General features: G+C 31.1%; 1 protein-coding gene across 1 annotated transcript in view; it reads right to left on the minus strand.

Moving 5' to 3' along the window:
• LOC129224173 (poly [ADP-ribose] polymerase 1-like) overlaps positions 1-20557 on the minus strand; it is a 133164-nt gene that overhangs the window by 39675 nt on the left and 72932 nt on the right. The window contains exons 14-17 of the mRNA XM_054858590.1: positions 16581-16673; positions 14790-14922; positions 11055-11250; positions 3773-3895 (exon numbers count right to left, since the gene is read on the minus strand). Of these exons, the coding sequence (XP_054714565.1) occupies positions 3773-3895; positions 11055-11250; positions 14790-14922; positions 16581-16673 (545 nt within the window). The remainder of the gene's footprint in view (positions 1-3772; positions 3896-11054; positions 11251-14789; positions 14923-16580; positions 16674-20557) is intronic.

Genomic DNA, 20557 nt, shown 5'->3' on the forward strand with positions numbered 1-20557 from the left:
CAGTACAAGCTGTATTTGAAGTTTTAGATTACTTTACACCGAATGGTTCACATTACCGAAGCACATCTTTCTAAAAATAGTCACCTTGAACGACTATGCACTTCTGCCAACATTCGTATAGATTTTAGAAGCATTCCTGGCAGCCATTTTTACAGCCTCCTGTAAGGCCACTTGTGCTGCTGCTTTAACTTAAATTGAGCGGAAGAAGGCGACTTTCATGTTGATGATGCACGGTTCGATTGGTCAATACTCTTATAGGACAAACAAATAGCATAACGTTTCATTGGACTTAGTTCCGTGTGACTTTTACCTGTTCCCAGCAAAAAAAACATTTGCGTCACTTTCTTCCGTCAGGAGAAGATAAAGCAGCATCATAGGAGGTTGCGGAAAATGGTTCCAGGAGTGTTTCCAAAAGTTATATGAACACTGGCAGAAGTACATAGTCCCTCAAGGTGACCCTTGAAGGTGGATGTGCTTCGGTAATGTGAACTATTCTTGGTAACATTTTATACAACTTGTCTCCGCAAACTTTTGGATCGTATTACGTACAATCTGTATAGGGTGTAGTTATGCTAATAATCGCTAAATATTTAAGAAATGCTTGAAACGACGAGAGAGGGATGGGGGAGGGGGTCACCCTCTGATTTTGGAATAATTAACAACATTTAACTTCGAACCCACACATACACAAATTAAGCCTCATTTTTTAAGTACATTACCGCTACCACCAACGCCTCGAAAGAGTTTTTAAATCTACTTCAGCACTTCCAAAGAAACAATTCAAAAGTCCCTTTGATTTCCGAATCATGTCACCATTCGAAACGTCTTAATAAATTTCTTACATAAATGCTCTTAATTCTTCCAAAACAATAGATAAAGTTTGAAAAATAATCTTTAATTTTATGAATGGTGTTAGTTTTAAACAACTCGGAAGTATAACTAGAGTTTAATATCGGAAATAGAAGGAGGGGGAGGAGTCACGCAAGTGTTCTCGGAAATACAAAAAATAGTCGTAAAAAATTGAGTTCAAAGTAATCATAAACATTGAGCAGAAAAACCCTTTTAAAACTTGCGCCGGAGTTTGTTTTGATGTGCAGTGGCAGATTTAAAATACCGTAGACCCTCGTTTTACCCGGGTTTATTTTACACAGTTTCGATCATACACGGTTTAAGATTTAACACCTTTATCTTATTTTACGCGGGTGAGTTTCAGTTTTACGCGGATGCAGCAATGCAAACAGATAAAAATTTCCCCTCTTTCAAAATCCAAACTCCTAAAGATTGCAGATTATGCGTAATCAACTGCAATTTGGAGCGCTAATAATCGAGCTTGGGCCACTAGAGACATTTTATGTGATTGGTTCCAGACTTCTTTTCAAAAGTAAAGTTATGAAACTCACACCGTTCAGAACTCACTGGAAGAAGAGCTTTTAGGAGTGACAAAGGAGGCCAAAACCAACGAGGATAATGACGTCGGTGACACACAACAAAAACAGTTCACATTTAAAATCTTGACCATTCCTAAACAATAGAAATTATCTTTCTGATTTTTGTTAGTGGAGGAAGATTCTATCACATGGAAATGACGCAAGTGATCATGAATGCGTTCATGCTCTGCAAAGAATTGCAGAGAAAAATTCTTAATGACTGCCAAAAGACTATCATAGCTAGCTCCTCTTTATAAACACATCACGAAATTAATTAATGTTTTCTTTACTCATGTTGTGCATAAAAGTCGATATAACTACACATTTAACTTATTACACAATTAGTCATCACTAGAATGAAGTATTTTGTTATCTACGGAACCAAACCCCTATTTTAACACAAGTATTAGGTCTCAATTTACGCGGCATTTCCGTGGAACTTAACCCCGCCCCCCCCATAAAACGAAGGTCTAATTTATAGCAAATGTTGCAATAGCACGAGAGGCCCCATAACCATAGGAGCCCCGTAAGAGTTACAAAAATGCTTATGATAAATGTTTTACAACTTCCGTAATAGAGAAATTGGGCCCCAAAATGTATTTCGACCGGCCTTAAACTTGTAACTCCGTTGAAGCGATACAGAAAAGACTGCATTACTGTGATTCATATTACAAAAACAAAAAAAAAATTTAAAATTATTGTCGATTCAACGGGAATCTAACAAAATGACACAAAAAAAACGTTTTCGCCATCTCATATTTGTTTCCATGGTCTCCAATTCGGCTATATATCACCAAATGATCGCCAGTCTGAGACCCTATATTAGTTTTGCAATAAAATAAGTAATTAATAGCGACAAAAAAATGAGTAAATAGGTTGTATAGAACATCCGATCGAAAACAAAAAGGAAGTGCACAACTGGAACGTACGCACACCCCACATGCGAAAATTTAACCTTCTACAGCTTACCATTTTTGAGTTATGACTTATGAGAGATACATACGTACATCCAATCGCAAGAAACACAATAATTAACTTGTTTGGTACCTGAATGCAGTATTAAAAACCAGTGATGTTCCCATAATTTTTTTCTGAGGGTATACTCCCAGTAACCAGTTATGCACAATATGTGTATGCGATCATATACATAATGTGTCATAATATGAAACGTTTTGAAGTTTGAGGGTATATGCTATATGTCTAAAAATATGTTTGAGAGCATACTCTATGGGAACACCACTGTTCAAAACTCTTTCAGGGGTGACTAAAATAGAAAAATTCATACTGAAATTTAAGTGAACTATTTTATACGAAAACAATAACTCTTTACTTTGTATTAAAAAGTAAAACAGCAAAGGTCCTTTTTTTTTTTTTAGAAAACATCGGCCAATTCCATCGGCTTTTCGACGTTTTTTAAGGCCGATGGGCCGATGTTTCCTGCAAGTTAGCATTGGCCGCCGATGCTGATGGCTAAATTGTTGAACCATCGACGCCGATGCATCGGTCGAGTCCTAGTGCTTATACAAGTAAAAATCTTTTCTTTTTGGGGGAGTGTTTTTTTTTTTGCTTTAAATGGGAGGGGGGTTGGGACATATCTTAATAAAATTCCTCTTTCTTATAGATGGGGAACTTTTGTTTCAATGCAGTTGTAATGTGAACTTGATTTAATTTTTTTTTTTTTTTTCACCTTTAGGGAGGGGACAGGGTGGAATTTCTGATTTAAGTGTATAATGAGTATTTTAATAAAATCCTATTTCCTTCAGGGAAGTTGGATTTTCTATTTATTCTTAATAAAGAGTGCATTTCAATTTAATTCTTCTCTTTTTTTTTTTTTTTTTTGAGGGAATGGGCATAATTTATTAGAATTGTATAATGCATATTCTATGTTATTTTTCTTTATGGGAGGGGGGGGGAGGGAATTTTGATTTATTTATTTTTCAAATCATATGCATGTTTTAAGTTCCATTTTCTTTTGGAGAAAGAGAGAGGGGAGCGTAAGATGCAGTACTTTTTTTTCCTACTGTAATGCATATTTTAATTAAATTATTTTTTCTTCGGATTTTGTTTCTTCGAATATTGAGTAGTTGCTTCATTTGCATTTGTTTGGTATTAAAAATTACTGGTAAATACTGAAAACTACTAAAAATTACTACAGAAAACTTTTATAAGAGTATCATCACACACAAAAAAAGGGTGTAAGGGAATTTTATACTTTTAGGTTTATTGGAAAAACACAATGGCTGCTAATCTGGAAATGAGTGCTTGATCTCATCTCCCCCCCCCCCCCGCCCGAATTATGTACAAAGCCTTATTTTTCATAGCAAAGGTTGAAAATATAAGCTTACTTCAAACTCCACCATGGCTTTTTTCATGGCTTCGATGTCGAAAATCAGGCATATCAATTCTTGAACAGGCTTTGGAAGTTTTGAGTTATCTCCGGGCTTTAATTCTTTAAATTTCTCACAATCCTGAAATGTTAAAAGTTAAATCAAAGCAGAAAATACCAAATATAGACACAATAATTCAAGTTTTCTAAAAGGATAAAGAAAAACTTGAACTATTTTTATTCATTAAGCTAATATTAATTTCTACTCAGCAGACAAATACATCTCAAGAGTATTTTGCAAGTTAAAATCATCTGTTTGTAGGAAAAAACTTTTCATTTTCAAGAAATTTTGCAAGAGGTAGAATGTCGTTATTAAAAATGGAAGTTTTTTACCTGAGTCATCTAGTACTTTCATTAAAATATGCAACAATAAACTTTTGGATGACTTTTAGTGCAGTGGAATCCGCTTAATTGAACCATCAGTTAATCGGACCATTCGCTTATTCCGATCAAATCTTAAAGAACTAAAACAAATCTCATTACACAAGCCTAATATTATTTGCTTAAGGGGACCAAACATCCTTTTAATCGGACCAAGGAACATGAGAACAAATTGCAAAAATATTAAAAATCTCCCACTAGAAGCATGTTTCAAGTTTGTCAACAAACTTAATAGTTAGTGCAATAAAAATTAATAGTGGTTCCTTGTAACTTTCAATTAAATTCAGAAATATTTACAGGAAAAAATGGTAAACGAAACTCCCATTTCATAACAGCACTGTTCCAGCAGAAATAAAAATCTCAGTGAAATTTCAAATTTCTTTAATTTGGTCGTGAAATATGTAATTTACATTTTATTGGAATTTTTGAATTACAGATTAGTACTATTTAGCACTTATTTTTTCACTCTCACATTTTTAGCTACTTCTGGTTGTTGAATTGAATCTATACTGACTGGAAGGAATAACTAAAACCACATCGGTCTGCGATGAGTGTAAAAAAGATTATTTGCTTACTTACATTAATTTTTTGATGGAAAAAATTCAGAAACAGCAATTTTTATTCTTTGTATGCTTACCATACATATGGGGCTCACAATAATCATAAGGGCATTTATATGTTATGTTTATAGCATGTTCAATCAAGCTACACAGATCTTGTTAGCTTAATCGGACCAGCCGGTTATTAGGACCAAAATGGTCCTGTCCCAATGCTGTCCTATTAACCAGAATCAACTAAATTAAAAATCATTTCAACTTTTTAAAACTTCCAGTGTTCATTTCTAATCACAATAAAGTACACAAATTATTAAATGTAAGCAAGTTCTTTTGACATACAGTGACTCCCAAAAGAGTTCGTACACCCATGACTTTCAGTGAAATAGGCCCCATGCATTGGTTAGAATTAATATTTCAAAATAGGTATTTAATTATAGGATCTATGATATATTTATAACAAAACTACACAAAAATTTTTAACAAAACATTAACACTCAATTTTTTAAAAATCAAAAACTAAAAAGTGCCGGAAATTTTATCTCACAAAAGTCTTCGTACACTTTGAAAAAATATCAAAAAATTAGTAAATAATCTAAATTTTTACAAAATTATTCTTTAGTAGAATATCATGCAGTATCAACAACAGATTTAAACGTCTGGGAATAGATTTCATTGTTTTTTAAAAATTTTTTATGCAATTTCCGAGTAAGTGTTCAGCTGCTCATCGAGTCTTACTGTTTCTAGTTCGGTTTTCGTTTCAATGGTGTATTTTCATATTCTAGCCACCAGATATCTCCAAATGTGTTCCATTAAGTTTAAATCTAGCGATCGAGGAGATATTTCTAAGTTTAAGGACAATTTTTGAGGCACCAAACGCAAACGTGTACTTCTTATCGTTATTTTGATAAAAACAAAGTTGTTTCTGATTACCAAATTTTGGGCTAATAGTTTAAAATTGTTTTTTAAAATATTTAAATGAACAACATGATTCATTGTTTCGTCAAAAAATTTTAAATTTCCAAGTCTTGATGCAGTTATGCACCCTCACACCAGAACACCTTCACCGCCCTGATTAACTGATCCAACAAAGTTCTTAAGATTAAATTCCCCCTTTTCTTTTTCTATTAACAGATATTCAACAATTTAACCCAAAATATTGAATTTATTTTCATCTGAAAGTAAGACATTTTCCCACAACGTTTTGAGCTTATTTATCATTGATTTTACAACGGAAAGCGTTAGCTTACTGTTTTTCGCATGAACAAGAAAATTTCTGCGGGAAAAGGTCCCCTTTAATCCAGCTAATCAGAGAACTTGGCGAACAATTTTAGGTGAAAATTAAACATAAAATGTTTCATTTGATTCTGCAGAAGCTTTTTCAGCACTCAAATGTGTATTTTTCACAATTTTTTTAACTGTAAATCTCCAATCACGCTTTGTTAACTTTGCCAGTTGACTTTTTCTTCCCTTGTTTTCGATCCGATTCTTGTCTTTAAATCATTTTAACAAGCACTTCACTATAGAATGGTATACATTAACTAATTTAGAGATATTTTAAACCAATTAATGTCTACTGTGAGGGGAAAAAATCAAATTTCGAATCGTGTTCGTTGTTTTCTATGCATACCTGCCATTTAAAAATATTAAGCAGAATATTAGGGAATAAATAAACAAAAAAATAAAAGCAAATGACCTTACAGTGTCATTAGAGTGCAAAAATAATAATAAAAAAAAACACATATGATAATTTTAATCATGAATTTATTCGAAAATATTTCAGTGTAAGATGACTTTTGTGGTGTATTTTTTCTGTCTCTTCATTTTTTGACAAATTTCAAAAATAAAATCTTTCAATATTTTTGAAAAAAACTACTGGGTTTAATTCAGAATGGAATAGGAATTGTGTGAAAAAAAAAATAGGACTTCATATTCGAATTCAGTTTTGCATTATTTTGGTTTTACTACAAAATTTCAAGGTGTACGAACACTTTTGGGAGCCACTGTAAGTTCGGGATAATACATCAACTTTTCATTATGCCATTTTTCCTTCTAATTGCAAAACATAAAACAAACTAAACTGAATACAACAACCAAAACCAATCTCTAATATATTTTGGCTTTTAACTGAAAAGCTGCCAATAAGTTTCATTCCTATACTATACTGCTTATTAAAATTAATTATAATTCTTATTAAAAGGAAGACAAGTAACTGAAATTTACACACATTTCTTTAAAACCAGAACCACTTTTAATGTCGTGAAAGTACACATATATATACTATACAGCCATTACCAAGGACTATTTTGTTCTTAGAAATTTAACTGAGATTTGAAACTTCATAGCTGGCCTTTGGGATTTTCTTGTAATATGAACACTATAAATTTCAAAGACACTCAAAATAGGCCGGTAATAAATTTGTACCCTATCTTTTAGTAGTGTTTCAGGTAAAAACGTTATAATTAACCTGAGTGGCTCAAAAAATTAACATGCTAACACTACTCTGCTGTGTTTAAAGGAAACATATTGGTCAAACATTTACCACTGCTACCTATAGAGTTAATATCCTTAATGTCTTAAAGCATCTGTTCAACCTCAGGTGTGCCCGGAGGCATATAAGCTACCTTTACTCCTGTTCGGGCATAGGAAAATTTCAGGCCCTCTCATTGGCTTATTCGAGTGTCAATCAAAGCTGTGACGCGACTGGGATGACTTGCTAGTCATCTTTCGCAGTGTGCTTCTTGTTTGTAATCTTCTAAATACGAATAAACATTTGCAAATGAGATCTTTAATTGAATGTTGATGACAAAAACAACATTCTTATTTCCAATCAATTTCATCCTATGTAAAACAAATGAAAGCTGTCTTCGAGAAATTATGCTTCGAAATAAAAATAGGTGGCGCCATCTTTAAGCAAAAATTGCATGTTTTACGACAAGGTTTTAATTTTAATTGAAATTATTTTTTAAATAATTCCTACAGTAAATTATTTTGTCAAATAAAAAGCGAATTTTTCATATTCTTAACGATATTTAAAGCAATTCAAACAGCTGTTCGTAAAGCAATGATTACCATTTAAGTTAATAACAAATACTTATTGTGAATAATTTTATACAGGCTAATTTCTAATATAATTTGCTCTTGTGCCAGTTTATTTTTAGCTAATTTCTATTGAATATGAGTTAGCATCCGAGAATAAGAACTTTAATTGAGTAGTGAGTGCGTCTGGAAAAAGTTCCTTTTTGTTTTGGAAGAATTTCCTTTTTCACAAAAAAAAAAAAAACTAATCCTCGACTTCAGAGATTATGTTTAAAAGAATCAGCTGTTCACGCACTATTATTGGCTAAAGTCAGCCCAACAAAATATTATATCGTTATTGGTCAAAAGCTTTATAAAGCTCTCTAACAGGTTGTCAATTTTTTTATGTTAATCCATCTTTTTGTCTGTATTTTGTTTATCTTATTGTTCATTGGTTGGGTTGTGTCTTCACTGGTTAAATTGATAAACCTGAATTAAATTATTAATAGTCGATATGTACTCTTTATAATGTTAAACAATTGAGATGTCTGTATTTAAAAAAAAAAAGAAGATATTCTTCCACCTTCATTCATAAATGAAGTAATTAGTGAATCATCAAACGTGTCATTTTACGGAGCAATGTTTGCAATTTAGAAGAGTGTGCTAAATGGGCTGTGGAATTTGGAGAATCGACGAATACAAAATGGAATTCCAGAGGTTCAAATCCTTGTGCCATTTTTTGCTTAAAGATAAAGCTATTTATTCGTTTAATTATATATTTTACATGTTTTTTTTTAAAAAAAGCAGAACATTATTATATGAGTTATGAAATTAGACAAAGACAAGGAGGATATGTTCGCCAGACTCACTCAATATTCAATTGGAAGTCTTATTCTCGGATGCTAACTAATATTCAATAGAAATGAGCTAGAAATAAACTGACACAAGAGAATATTATGTATTAAATTATTCACTAGAAGTATTTATTACTAAAATAAATGACAATATATATATATATATATATATATATATATATATATATATATATATATATATATATATATATATATATATATATATATATATATATATATATATATATATAAGAAGAGTTGTTTAAATTGCATAAAATATCATTAAGAATATGAAAAATTTCCGAATTCGTTTTTCCACCAACAAAATAATTTACCATGAGAATTATTTTAAAAGTAACTTCAATTTAAATTAAAACATTGTCGTAAAACATGCATATTTCGTTTAAAGATGGCGCCACCTATTTTTATTTCGAAGCATAGTTTCTCAAAGGCAGCTTTCATTTGTTTTGCAAAGGGATGAAATTTATTGGAAATAATAATGCTGTTTTTGTCAGCAACATTCAATTAAAGGTCTCATTTGCAAATGCTTATTCGTATTTAGCAGATTACAAACAGGAAACATTGCGAGAGACAACTAGCAACATCACAGTAAGTTATAGCTTTGAAGCTTTGATTGACACTCGAATAAGCCAATGAGAGGGCCTGAAATTTTCCTATGCTCGAACAGGAGTAAAGGTTGCTTATGTGCAGTCCGGAGTGAGGTGAGGGTTACAGGATATTCCTGCTTAGATTAATTTCATATCTCGTAGTGCTTCCTTTCACCTTTTGATTCTAATGAAGATTTCCATGGGGAGTACTTCAAACCCTCACTTTTTGGTGCTTATTTTTGCTAATCTCAACTCCTACACCCACAGTATAGGGTACAGTACATCCAATTTTTCAGTTATGTACATGCCTATGCATTCAACTACAGCCATGGTACCTTCAAACTGCAAAGTGAAAATCGTCGATACTGTTCCATTATCCGTTAAATAGTCTTCAAATTGCACATGAAATCTTTGCTTAACTAGCCATGAGGCTCCTTCTTTTCGATCATCCACTAAAAACGGTACAAAATTATAATACAGATGCTTCTAATGTTTTCAAAATCCTTTTCTAAAATCATTGTTCAATCCAGTTGTGATTTCTGGTAGTCGACTGTTTTTTAATTAATCACTGCTGACATTCAATTATACTTGAATGATTAAAAAATCATACGTAAAAAAAAACATGTACATAGGGGAAGATGGCACAAAGTAAAAAGGGGAAATATCTACTCTGTATTTAGCGCCGCTTATCTAGTAATACTTTAACAATACAGTTGCACATGTAGTCTATCCAGTCATGAAAAAAATACCACCGAAGATTAAAGCATTTGATAATACAGGCAATTTTGAAAAATTGATTATCTTATTGTAATATCTGTTGTATTTTTTTTTTTTTTTTGATATTATAAATATTTAAAGTTCTTGTTATTAACATTTTAAATATTAATTAAGACCCTTTATTATGCAGTGCAATATTTATTTAGTTAACATTAAGCTTATTTGTATTTTAAATATTTTGCTCAAGCAGTCGAGTACATGTGAGGCAAAGTAAAATAGCTTATTTCACTTACTCATTCATTCGATTACTATAACAATTACGTATTCATTTTTATTAATTCATTCATTTTCATTCCTTCATTTAGTTATTTACTTACTTATTCATTCATTCACTTCTTTTCTTATTTGTCCACTCTTTTACTCACTCATTTATTTTCCTTCCTACATTAATTAATTTAATTATCCATTTATTGTTCCATTTTCTTTTTAATTTGTCATTCAAAATTGTATTTATAGATTGATTTGATCAAAAAACATTTTTTTAGTCAAAAAGAAAATATTTCCTTAGAAAAATGTTTCATTTTTCACTTTGCCCCATGGAAAAAAAATGAAAAATTTCCATTTTTTTTTAAAGCTTAAAATTATAGCAAAAAATAGAAAATAATGTTTCAATCAAAGTTTTGTTATAAAATACAATACTCTTTCTGTTTTGTATTGTAATTTTCAAAACAAATTTCCAATTTGTTTATTTTGAAAAAGCTCAGTCATCTTAGCCCCACACTTTCCTACATAAAGGTTAAATTAATGCATAATGTACTTAGAAAAATACTTTTTGTAAAGAAAACAAGCTATAATACTAGGAATTCTAATAAAATTACAAGTAAGGGTCAAGTCCTGCTTTAACGAAATCCAAGAAACGAGAATTTTACTGCAATGAAATGTTTTCCTACCAATATTTGAATTTGTACATTATCCTATTTAGTTAAAACTGGGGATTACCAAAGTCTTGGCAAAGGTCCATCTCTAAAACAAAGGTCTAGTTTAAAGTACCATGGGGAAAAAACATTTCACCAAACTATGACTATACCCATGATAAAAGCTTTACTTACTTGACCATAGTCTATTTCTAATGGATACAACAGTCCAGGTTGTTTCTTAAAGTTCTTTCGATTACTCCATTCGTTTCCAGTTTTCTCCTGGTAAAGCCGTTTGAATTCTGCAATAGCGTCCTCCAGTTTTAATTTCTCTAATTTTTTATCTCCAATAGTTGTACCAACTCGACCCCAAGACCTAAATAACCAATAACTAAAAAGAAAACAAGAACTAATTATTTAGAATGTACATATAAGTTTTATTAACAGCCTATGAAAGGTTTTTCGTTTTTTTTTTTAAGTTCAAGTTTAACGTTAAACAATTCTGCATTGTTTGTGTGTTAATGACTAGTTCAACTAACCATTTCAGAGAACTAACACCATACCTTCTTTTTTAATTATATATTTTACGGCCAAAATTTACCGATGGACAATTTAAATTTGTACTTTGCCCGAGAGGTGGGTCAAAGATTTGATGTACTAAAATAACTAGTCTAAATGCTACTTTGTCCAGCCATTTTGAGAAATAATGACAGATCCTTGGCTGAACTGATATGCTGATACAAACATAATGCAATAAATATAAAATGTTATTTTTACGATGTTATAGTAATTAATGCAACATTTACAGATAGTAGAACTAACAGATGAAAACATAAGTTTTTCATTAAGCTTAAAGCAATAATTGAAACAATAATTAGTCATATTATATGCATGATTCTTTGCTGAAATTAGTTCCAAAAGTTATAAATCGCTTTTGTACATAAGAAATTTATAAATTTGACACAAACTTAAGACACAATTTGAGAAAGCAAGCAGATGTCACACTTGTGAAAAAAAAATAGAAAATTATAAGTTACAAAAATTTGGGAATTTTTCGAGAAAAATATAGAATTGTATTGCAAAAATGTTAACTTCCCGAACAATATAGCCGTAAAAGTTCAGTACTAGTACCGAAATTCAGAGTCCTTGGGACGTTCAAATCTTGGGTTTTTCCTGAGTTTTGGAATGCTTTACTATTTTTATGTTGCATTTCCGATTCAATTCTTATGAGGCAGAAGGAAACTACCATGATATATGGGTGAGAGCCATGAACCGAGATGATTTCCAATGCGACAAAAAAAAAAAAAAAATGTAATGTCGCATTTGAAATATGTTGGGTTTTTGATGTCAAAAACCTGTTTCTGACATGAACCCATGTTCTGACGAAAACATCAAAAACCTGCAGAAAACTCAAATACTGACACTATTGTCAAAAACAAGAATTGTTGATTATTTTTTATAACATATGAGGTTTCCTGATGCTGAAATATTTTTTAACTATAATTTACACATCACATTTTGGTTAACCGAACAAAATCATTGGTAACCATGCAAAAACAAATTTTTCCCAGGCTGCACCATAAAGTTTTGCCAAGTGTCACAATTGGTAGATTTTTATGGTCGAAAATTTCTTTGCATTTTGACCATCTATAATTCAAGGATTTTTACCAACTTTTCTGAAACATCAGATCATGCATATATACAGTGTTATCCCGTTAAACCTGCAAGACCTTCTTTTTCACAACTGTGGATCCTACAGTGGTGGTCAGAATTATAAGGACAGCAGAAAATTGCAGAAAAGAAAAATCTGAAATTGGAGATTTAGGGAGGAAAAAGCAACACTACTGGATTTAAAATGAATGATCATAACACAACCACCTGTGTTACACACCTTAATTATTTTAGCAGATATACAGAAAATGATGCACTTTTAAATTCAACGTTATAAAATTATGTAATTCAGCTATATATTTAAAATACAAACTTTTTGTTACATGCTCAATTGCTTAAATTTAAATTTTTTTCAAAAAATCTGTTATGACTGAAAATTAGCAACACATAATTAAATTCAAAATTGCAAAAATAACTAAGCATATAAGTAAACAAGACCAAAGTGATTAATTCTTTAGTTATTAAAATAAAAAAAAAGCTAATCTGATGTAGCATGTGTCAAAATCACTTCTAGTTGCCAAAAATATAAAAATATTTACAAGATGCAAAAAAATTGAAATATCAAACAAGAGCAGCAAATTTTTGCGACTTAGTTCAATGTTGTGATGTTTCCCATAAAATAAATTTATATTTTACTAAAATTAAACATGAAATATGCTAATCTAAGGTAGCATATATGAAAATAACATCCGATTAGTCAATATATTTAAATGATTTGCAAGATGAAAAAAGATTGAAATTTCAAACACAAGAGCAATTTTCCACGAAATCTGAGTAAGCTCAATGTTGTCATGCTTTCCAAATTAATTCCTTTGTTAATTAATGAAAATAAACAAAAAATAAACTAATCTTAGGTACCATATGTCAAAATATCTTTCAGTTATAAAAAACATTAAAATATTTACAAGATGCAAAAGAATTGAAATCCCATACCCGGTAGCATTTTTTCACGATGTTGCATATTGAACACATGTTCAGAAAATTGCATTGATGAAATATTTTAAAACTTTTAAGCACAATCCGATGATTTTTGAGAGACTTTAAGCACTAAGAAACTTTTTCAAGGTTTTAAAACTTTTTAAGGTTTTCATGCACTCAAAATGAACTTTTTTTTTTGCAAGCAGTTTTCAAGGTTTTTCAAGGGTTGACTCTAAGTTGGTGTTTGTGCGTAAAACGTTTTTTTTTTTCGTTTTGCTAAAAAAATATAAACTAGATATAATCCATTTTGAAAGTAAACTCCTCCCATAACAGAAAAGAACTAGAGTGCCGCGAGAAAATTCTCAATCATCAAAGGGTGCTGTGAGCCGAAAAAGTTTGGTATAGATAATATCTCATGAAAACTGCTACAGTTAAAGTGGGCCAAAAAAATCCGCTTTTAGTTTAAAGCATGACACCAATTAGATAATTCAATACATCCAATTTGATGAAAGATTTAGCTACTTTAAACACCGAAACGAATTAAAATTCACTTTTTAAATGTTACTGTTTGAATCTTTTTTGAATGAATAATCTGTGCTTCAGAACCAAACTAGTGTAAGTACAATCTTATTCTGTGTCGAGTGATATGAAAATCCCCCCTCCTCCCCAAAATTTTTCCTAATAATTTACCTGCGTTAAAAAAGCGGAGACCAATGCACCAAGCACCCCTCCTGTGAAGCAGCAATTATGTGACTTACGTTAGTCTAGCTCCGAGGTAGATATGATTCAGTTTTAGTTCAACCACGGCACTAGCAATAAAATTTTGATTCAATAATAACTAAGTATGATATTTTATGAACATAAAAAAGAGGGGAAAACTGTATTATTGCCTAACAGAAAACCATTCTGCAATCAATAGTACCTATATGTTTCTAAATGAAATTTATTCTTTTACATTCTAAACTTAAAGACAAACTTCAGTAACACCATGTCTTTGAATTATTAGCGATTTTTTTAAAACCATCACATAATTTTTTGCAAGCAAAAATGTTGAGTTTTGAGCTGGATAAGTGTCATTTGTAGGATTTGAAAAAAATCGCAGAACTTCTGCAAAATTACTTCTGTAATTTGAAGGTAGTTGTGGAAAATCTGCAAGGAAATTCGTAATCTTCGACTCTCAACAACATCCTTGACACTTCCTGGCAGATTTATGAGTGCGCTCTTCTCGGGCAAAAAAATAAATTTCCTTGTACCTTGTGACAACATTTTTGTGCAGCCAGCTCTTGATCTTTCAAATCAAGAAGTTTGATTAAAAAAAAATTAGTTTGGAAGTTCACAAACCTTGATCCTTTATTGGATTGGAGAATTTGTAATTTGTAATAAGTATTTGTTCCTCTGGCTATATCAACCTTCCCAAGAACCACGTTGAAAACTTCATCTTTTTTTTCATACACATGGCAGCTGTCTTCCATGCCTGAAATGAAAACAGGATAAGAAAGCAAGCAGTTGATATGAATTTTTTTTTTTTTTTTTTTGTACTAATCAATACAGTATCTAATTTCCAATTAAGACCATTTTGAATATCTAAAAACTGAAAACATTCTTTTTATATCACAAAGAAAAGCTGGTATTATCACTGCAAAAATCAATATGGTTCTAGAATAAAACTACATTAAAACAGAAAAAGTTTACAATTTTTTTTTTGTTTTGTGTATTTTAACGATTGTTGACCAGTTCATAAATATTGTAAAGCAAATGTATACCAACTAGTTACTTTTGCAGTTTCTGCACTATTTGTTTAACTTTTTAATCACTTCTTTAAATGGTTTTGCAATGCAAATTACTGAAATACAAAAAGGGCTATAAATAAAGGATTTTTAAAAGATGAATTTTTTCTTTAAAAGTGCAAAATTTTATTTGCAAAATTGTTTCTCATTCACATTGCTTAGGAGACTGCTAAAAACTAAAAATGCAGTTTTCTGCTGACTTTTTATTTGTTTATTGCAAAAAACTCAAAGGTCCTATTTTAACACAAATTCTTCAAAATATATGTTTAATTATGTAAATAAATCAGTATATAGTAATTCTCTTTTAGAACACAGTAAGTTCTATTCATTTATTTTTTCATGAAAGTAGCAAAAATTGCCCTCTGTTTTATGCTTCAAAACTCAAAGACACTGCTGTCCACTTAGGTTTTTGGGTCTAGTGGCTACAGGTTATTTATCAAATTTATTCGTTTTGACCTTTAAGCTGAGACCAAACAAAGAAAGTAGTTTCCAGTCTGATGTCTGAATTTTGGCAGAAACTAGCAATTTGCTTTAGAAATCCGATTAGCTTGTTGAACCCACATATGTAGCTTTTTTTTTTTTTTTGCCATAATTTCTGCAAATTGATATTTTAAATTTTATGAGTGGAGCATTACATCCATTTGAATTAAACGTGCCAGCCAATAAGATCTTGTAGGGCTAAAGACTTTGTTTTTATGTCTTGGAGGGTTTTCAAATACCTGATGATGCACCTGATGTTGAGCAGCACCTTACCTGAAGCATAGCAAAAAATAATTTAAAGTAATTATATGTTTGCAAAACTCACTATGTTGAGATGCATTAGCTCAATGTAAAAAGGGATTGCATCACATCATTACTTAGTGCAACTGTAATAGGCATGTGTCGTTCATGAACGAATGAGTGTAAAAGAACGGATTCTTAAAATAAACGATCTCCTAAAAAATGAACGACCATTCTTTTGAACTGTGAACAGTTAAGAACAGTCTATTAATATACATGTGATAAAAGACTAGTTCAGTCTTTAATTAAACGTTCCTTAATCATTGCTCCTATAAATTGATACAATATGCAAAGTATAAGTTTGTATATCAAATGATTGTTAACACATATCTTTTGTACACATACACTTTAAAAAAGAAAAGAAATAAGATTGCAACAATCATGCTGTTGACAAATTATTAACACAATTATAAAGTCAAAATGTTAAGGAAATTTTACCGCATACTTTCTAAACTGCTGCAATACGCTTATTTCCTGCTGTATTGAATCAAAAAAAGAAAAAAAAAAAAAAGAAATTGTGACTTAAAAATAAATTAAATAGAAAAAAAAAGGAAACAAAGCATACCACTATCAGGATCAACAGCCGCATTTCCTCCTTTCATAGTAATTTTCATTGTTGACTTCGCAGCACTCTTAGCAAAAGCTGAATCATTTAAAGCTAATAAAAAGTATATAAATTAATATGAGGAAAAAGAAAAGATAAAAATACAGGTTAACAAAATTTTAAATAAAGTAGCAAAATAAAGGCCAAATTTAAATAAAATACTTTTGGTGCATTAAATTTAAATTTTTACTTTCATTATAAATGCCAAAGTGACTTAATTTGTGTGTTACCTTTTCACGCCTTAATTACTTAATCGATCATCTTGAAATTTTGTATACATGTATGCAGGGGTGCAAAATAGAACATAAGGTACCATTTGTTTAGGAGTTGTCACTCAATCCCAAAGAAAATAATCCCTGTTTTCCCTGTACAAATATGCAAAATTACAAGCAAGGAAACAGATATTTCTGAACAATAAATAATATCCTGGTAGTCCGATGGCATTGAAGAAAAAAAAATAATAAATTAAATAAGAGGACGTAAAGAAAATTCACTAAAACTGAAATAACATGGTGATTGTCTATTTATCGGTCGCTTTTTACATTAAAAAAAAAAAAGACAACCTTTCATTACTTGGACCTTAACAGGAAAAAAAATACAAATATTAAACAGAACAATGACAAATCCCATTATGTCTAAATTAAATTAGCATAAATTCAGGATGCGTGTCAAAAAAACATAAAATAATTTTTACTTTTATGGGACATTTTAATACTTACTCAAACTTATTTTTTTAATGCTTACTTTTATTCAATTATTTTTTGCAGCTTATATGTTTGAGCATCGATTTTTTGCAATTTCAATTTAAAAAAAAAATAATAATAAAATTCCCAGTATTTCCCCTGTTTCTTCAGGTTCCCCTGTGGCATTGCAACCCTAAATTAACACAGGGGCCAATACAGGATTTTTTTCTCGCTACCTATTTTTGTGAATGCATCATTCTATTTTTGTGATTTTTTTTATCAGCATTGTTTTTGTGAACTTTTAGAGGTATCCTAATTTTTGTAAAAGAGAAGTAGAACAAGTGAAATTTTAGTTCGAAAAGTGTAAATGTAATCTAGTACTATTTTTTTCTAGTACTATTATTGGGCCCTGTAACACATTAGGGTATCCCAATAAAAAAAAGTTACATTTGTTTGATATTTGCAGCATGTTAAAGCTAGTGATGTGCCGGATATCCGTATCGGCTGATGTCCGAGGGAAAATAAAGATCCGTATCCGTTACTTTTCTGACGGATCTTTTCTATTCTTAAATTATTAAATATTTGAATAAAACACTTAAATTCTGTTTAAATAAGGTTTTATTTCCTGTTTAAATTATAAGGTATCATTTCCAAAACCAATCTGTACCCCCCGTCGCAAAAAGGAAGGGGTAATAAGTTTTAAAAGTGGATCTGTGTGTCTATTTCTGGCATCGTAGCACCTAAACAGATTAACTGATTTTGGTAGTTCTATTTTCTTTCAAAAGGCGACTTGATCGAAAGTGTTCTTTGCTTGGCCTCGGCTTTGCTGAACTTTAATTACGAAAGAAATTAATTAAAATCCGTCTTAACGTTTTTAGCACTTATGGTAGTGAAAACTTACCCATATATATGCGTGATTTTTAGCAATTTACTAGTTGGAAGATAAGAAGAAAAAGTTCAATGATTCAGGGGTAGAAGTGATCGACTTGTCACATATAGGACATTTTCCACAAAAAATATAGGACAAATATAGGACACATTATATGAATAGTTTCGCTGTGAAAAAAGAAATAATACATGCATTTTATTTAATTATTCTTATCAATGATTTTGTTTAAAAAAACCCTTCAAACAAAATTATAACTTACACCTGAAATGACTTTCCTGTAGTTGAAAGAATAATTTTTGAAAAAAGTGTACTTTGTAGACAAAAAAAAAAAAAAAAAAAAAAGAACAAAGTGAAATTTATTGATAATTAACACAGTAACTCACAATTTTTGCGGGGATAGAAGTGTCACAAACATAGCTTATATAAATAAATAAAAACCGTCTTTGTGTTGAGAACTAACAGGAAATAACCAATGCTTTGTAGCACAAACATGCAGGTATTTTGTTCCATAAAATTCCACAAAAAGAAAAGTTGCAAAAAGACTATTATAACATTCCGATCAGAAAATGAACTGAACACAAAAATATACCCGCGAAAACAAAAACCAAAAAAAAAAAAAAAAAAAAACCACGAAAACGAAACCAAAAAAAAACACGCTGGAAAACAAAACAAACTGCTGTTGCCAAACGCAAAATTCTAAAACCAACTTCAGAATTCGTTCTCGAAACTCCACCCACTACAGTGACGTCATATTGCTGTGGCCAATGAGAGAAGATGCCTGTTGCAGGATTTAGTGAGTTGTGTTTTTTAATTTGCAAATTCGTTTGCACACGTACTTTCGACGAAAAATCCGAAGTCAGATAGTTCGTTTACTGCTGTTTTAAAGAAATAAATTGGATAAAAAACAGGAATATAGGAAATATAGGACATTTTCCAAAAATATAGGAAATATAGGACGATTTTCATACTTTTTTTGAAAATATAGGAAATATAGGATATATAGGACCACTTCGACCCCTGATGATTTAAAATTTCTATCTGCTGTTGTTCATATTTGTAAACAATGTGTGTTCTGACTCGCAAAATTCATCTTAATCTGAGGTTGACTCTCTGGGACTTTTTTTTAAATTTTTAATTTAATATTAGTTATTGTAATTGATTTAGGGTTTCTGTTACTCTTCATTTTTGTTTTTCTCGGCATTCTTTAAATAAAAAAATAAAAAAAGAGGCTAAACTCTCTATTACTACTTGTAACTACTCTATTACTGTTCGTAAAGGTGTTCTCGGCTCTGTTATTTCGTCAGTAAGAGCATGTTGGGTGGAATAGGTCAGCGCTGCATTTATGCTGAAATAAAATGCAAAAAATTATTTCTAGCCTCTCCAGTATCAGCTTTAGACTCTTGCTCCTGTATCCTACTACTACCGAGCAAGCACACATTTTATTTAAGCATTAATGCAGCGCTGTGCTATTCCTCCAAACTCTCCCTCAATTTTAACGAATATTTCTTTAAAGTGTAAATCATAGCCTTGATTTTATTTTCGATGTAGAATTTCTTTGAAGAAACAGTGCTGTAACCCTGGCTGGAATACCTTAAATTACAAATTTTACACTCGGATAGTTGAATTGGGTAAACAAATTTTGTGCTATGTATCTGTATCCGCGGATCTACTTTTTTATCGATCCGGCACATCACTAGTTAACCCTTCAAGCGGCCGTGACGTAAAATTCCTTCGCCCAGCGATGTATCGAAGAGCGGTCATGTCGAAAAATTTCGCCATGAATATTCTTCTATAGAATTTTACGCTGCAGCCGTTCTCTAAACAGAATATTCAAGGCCAAATTTTTCGACACGGCCGCTCTTCAATACATCGCTGGGTGAAGGAATTTTACGTCACGGCCGCTTGAAGGGTTAAAGCCCTCAAAAAACTGCAAAAAATTAATTCACCCAAAGCTAGAATTATAATCAGAACACCCCTTAGTTGGTCATTTTAAGCTGTTTCCACCTTCTAGAATGAGGTTTGTTTTGATTTTTCAAGACAGTTTATGTCGGATCTTAATCAAATTTGTTAGGGAAATACTTTGGCATTCCAGAAAGGCTGTGTGTGGGGGGGAGGGGGTCGAACGCCCAAAAAGTTCCGAATTATATTATTTTAACTTCAGGGCCAAAAATGGCATAAAATGGCTCTTATAATCTGAAATAATTTTCACATACTCATGATTTTAGCTTCATTGGAAAGCTTGAGAAAAATACCCCCTCAGAAGATTTTTTCCTTCGGTAATTAAGCACCTGAAAACTCCAAGTGCCTAAATTAACCAGGGAAAAGTTATAAACGTTTTTAAGCAAAAATAAATTTTTAATTGAATA

Source organism: Uloborus diversus, chromosome 6 (assembly GCF_026930045.1).
Source record: "Uloborus diversus isolate 005 chromosome 6, Udiv.v.3.1, whole genome shotgun sequence".
Taxonomy (NCBI): domain Eukaryota; kingdom Metazoa; phylum Arthropoda; class Arachnida; order Araneae; family Uloboridae; genus Uloborus; species Uloborus diversus.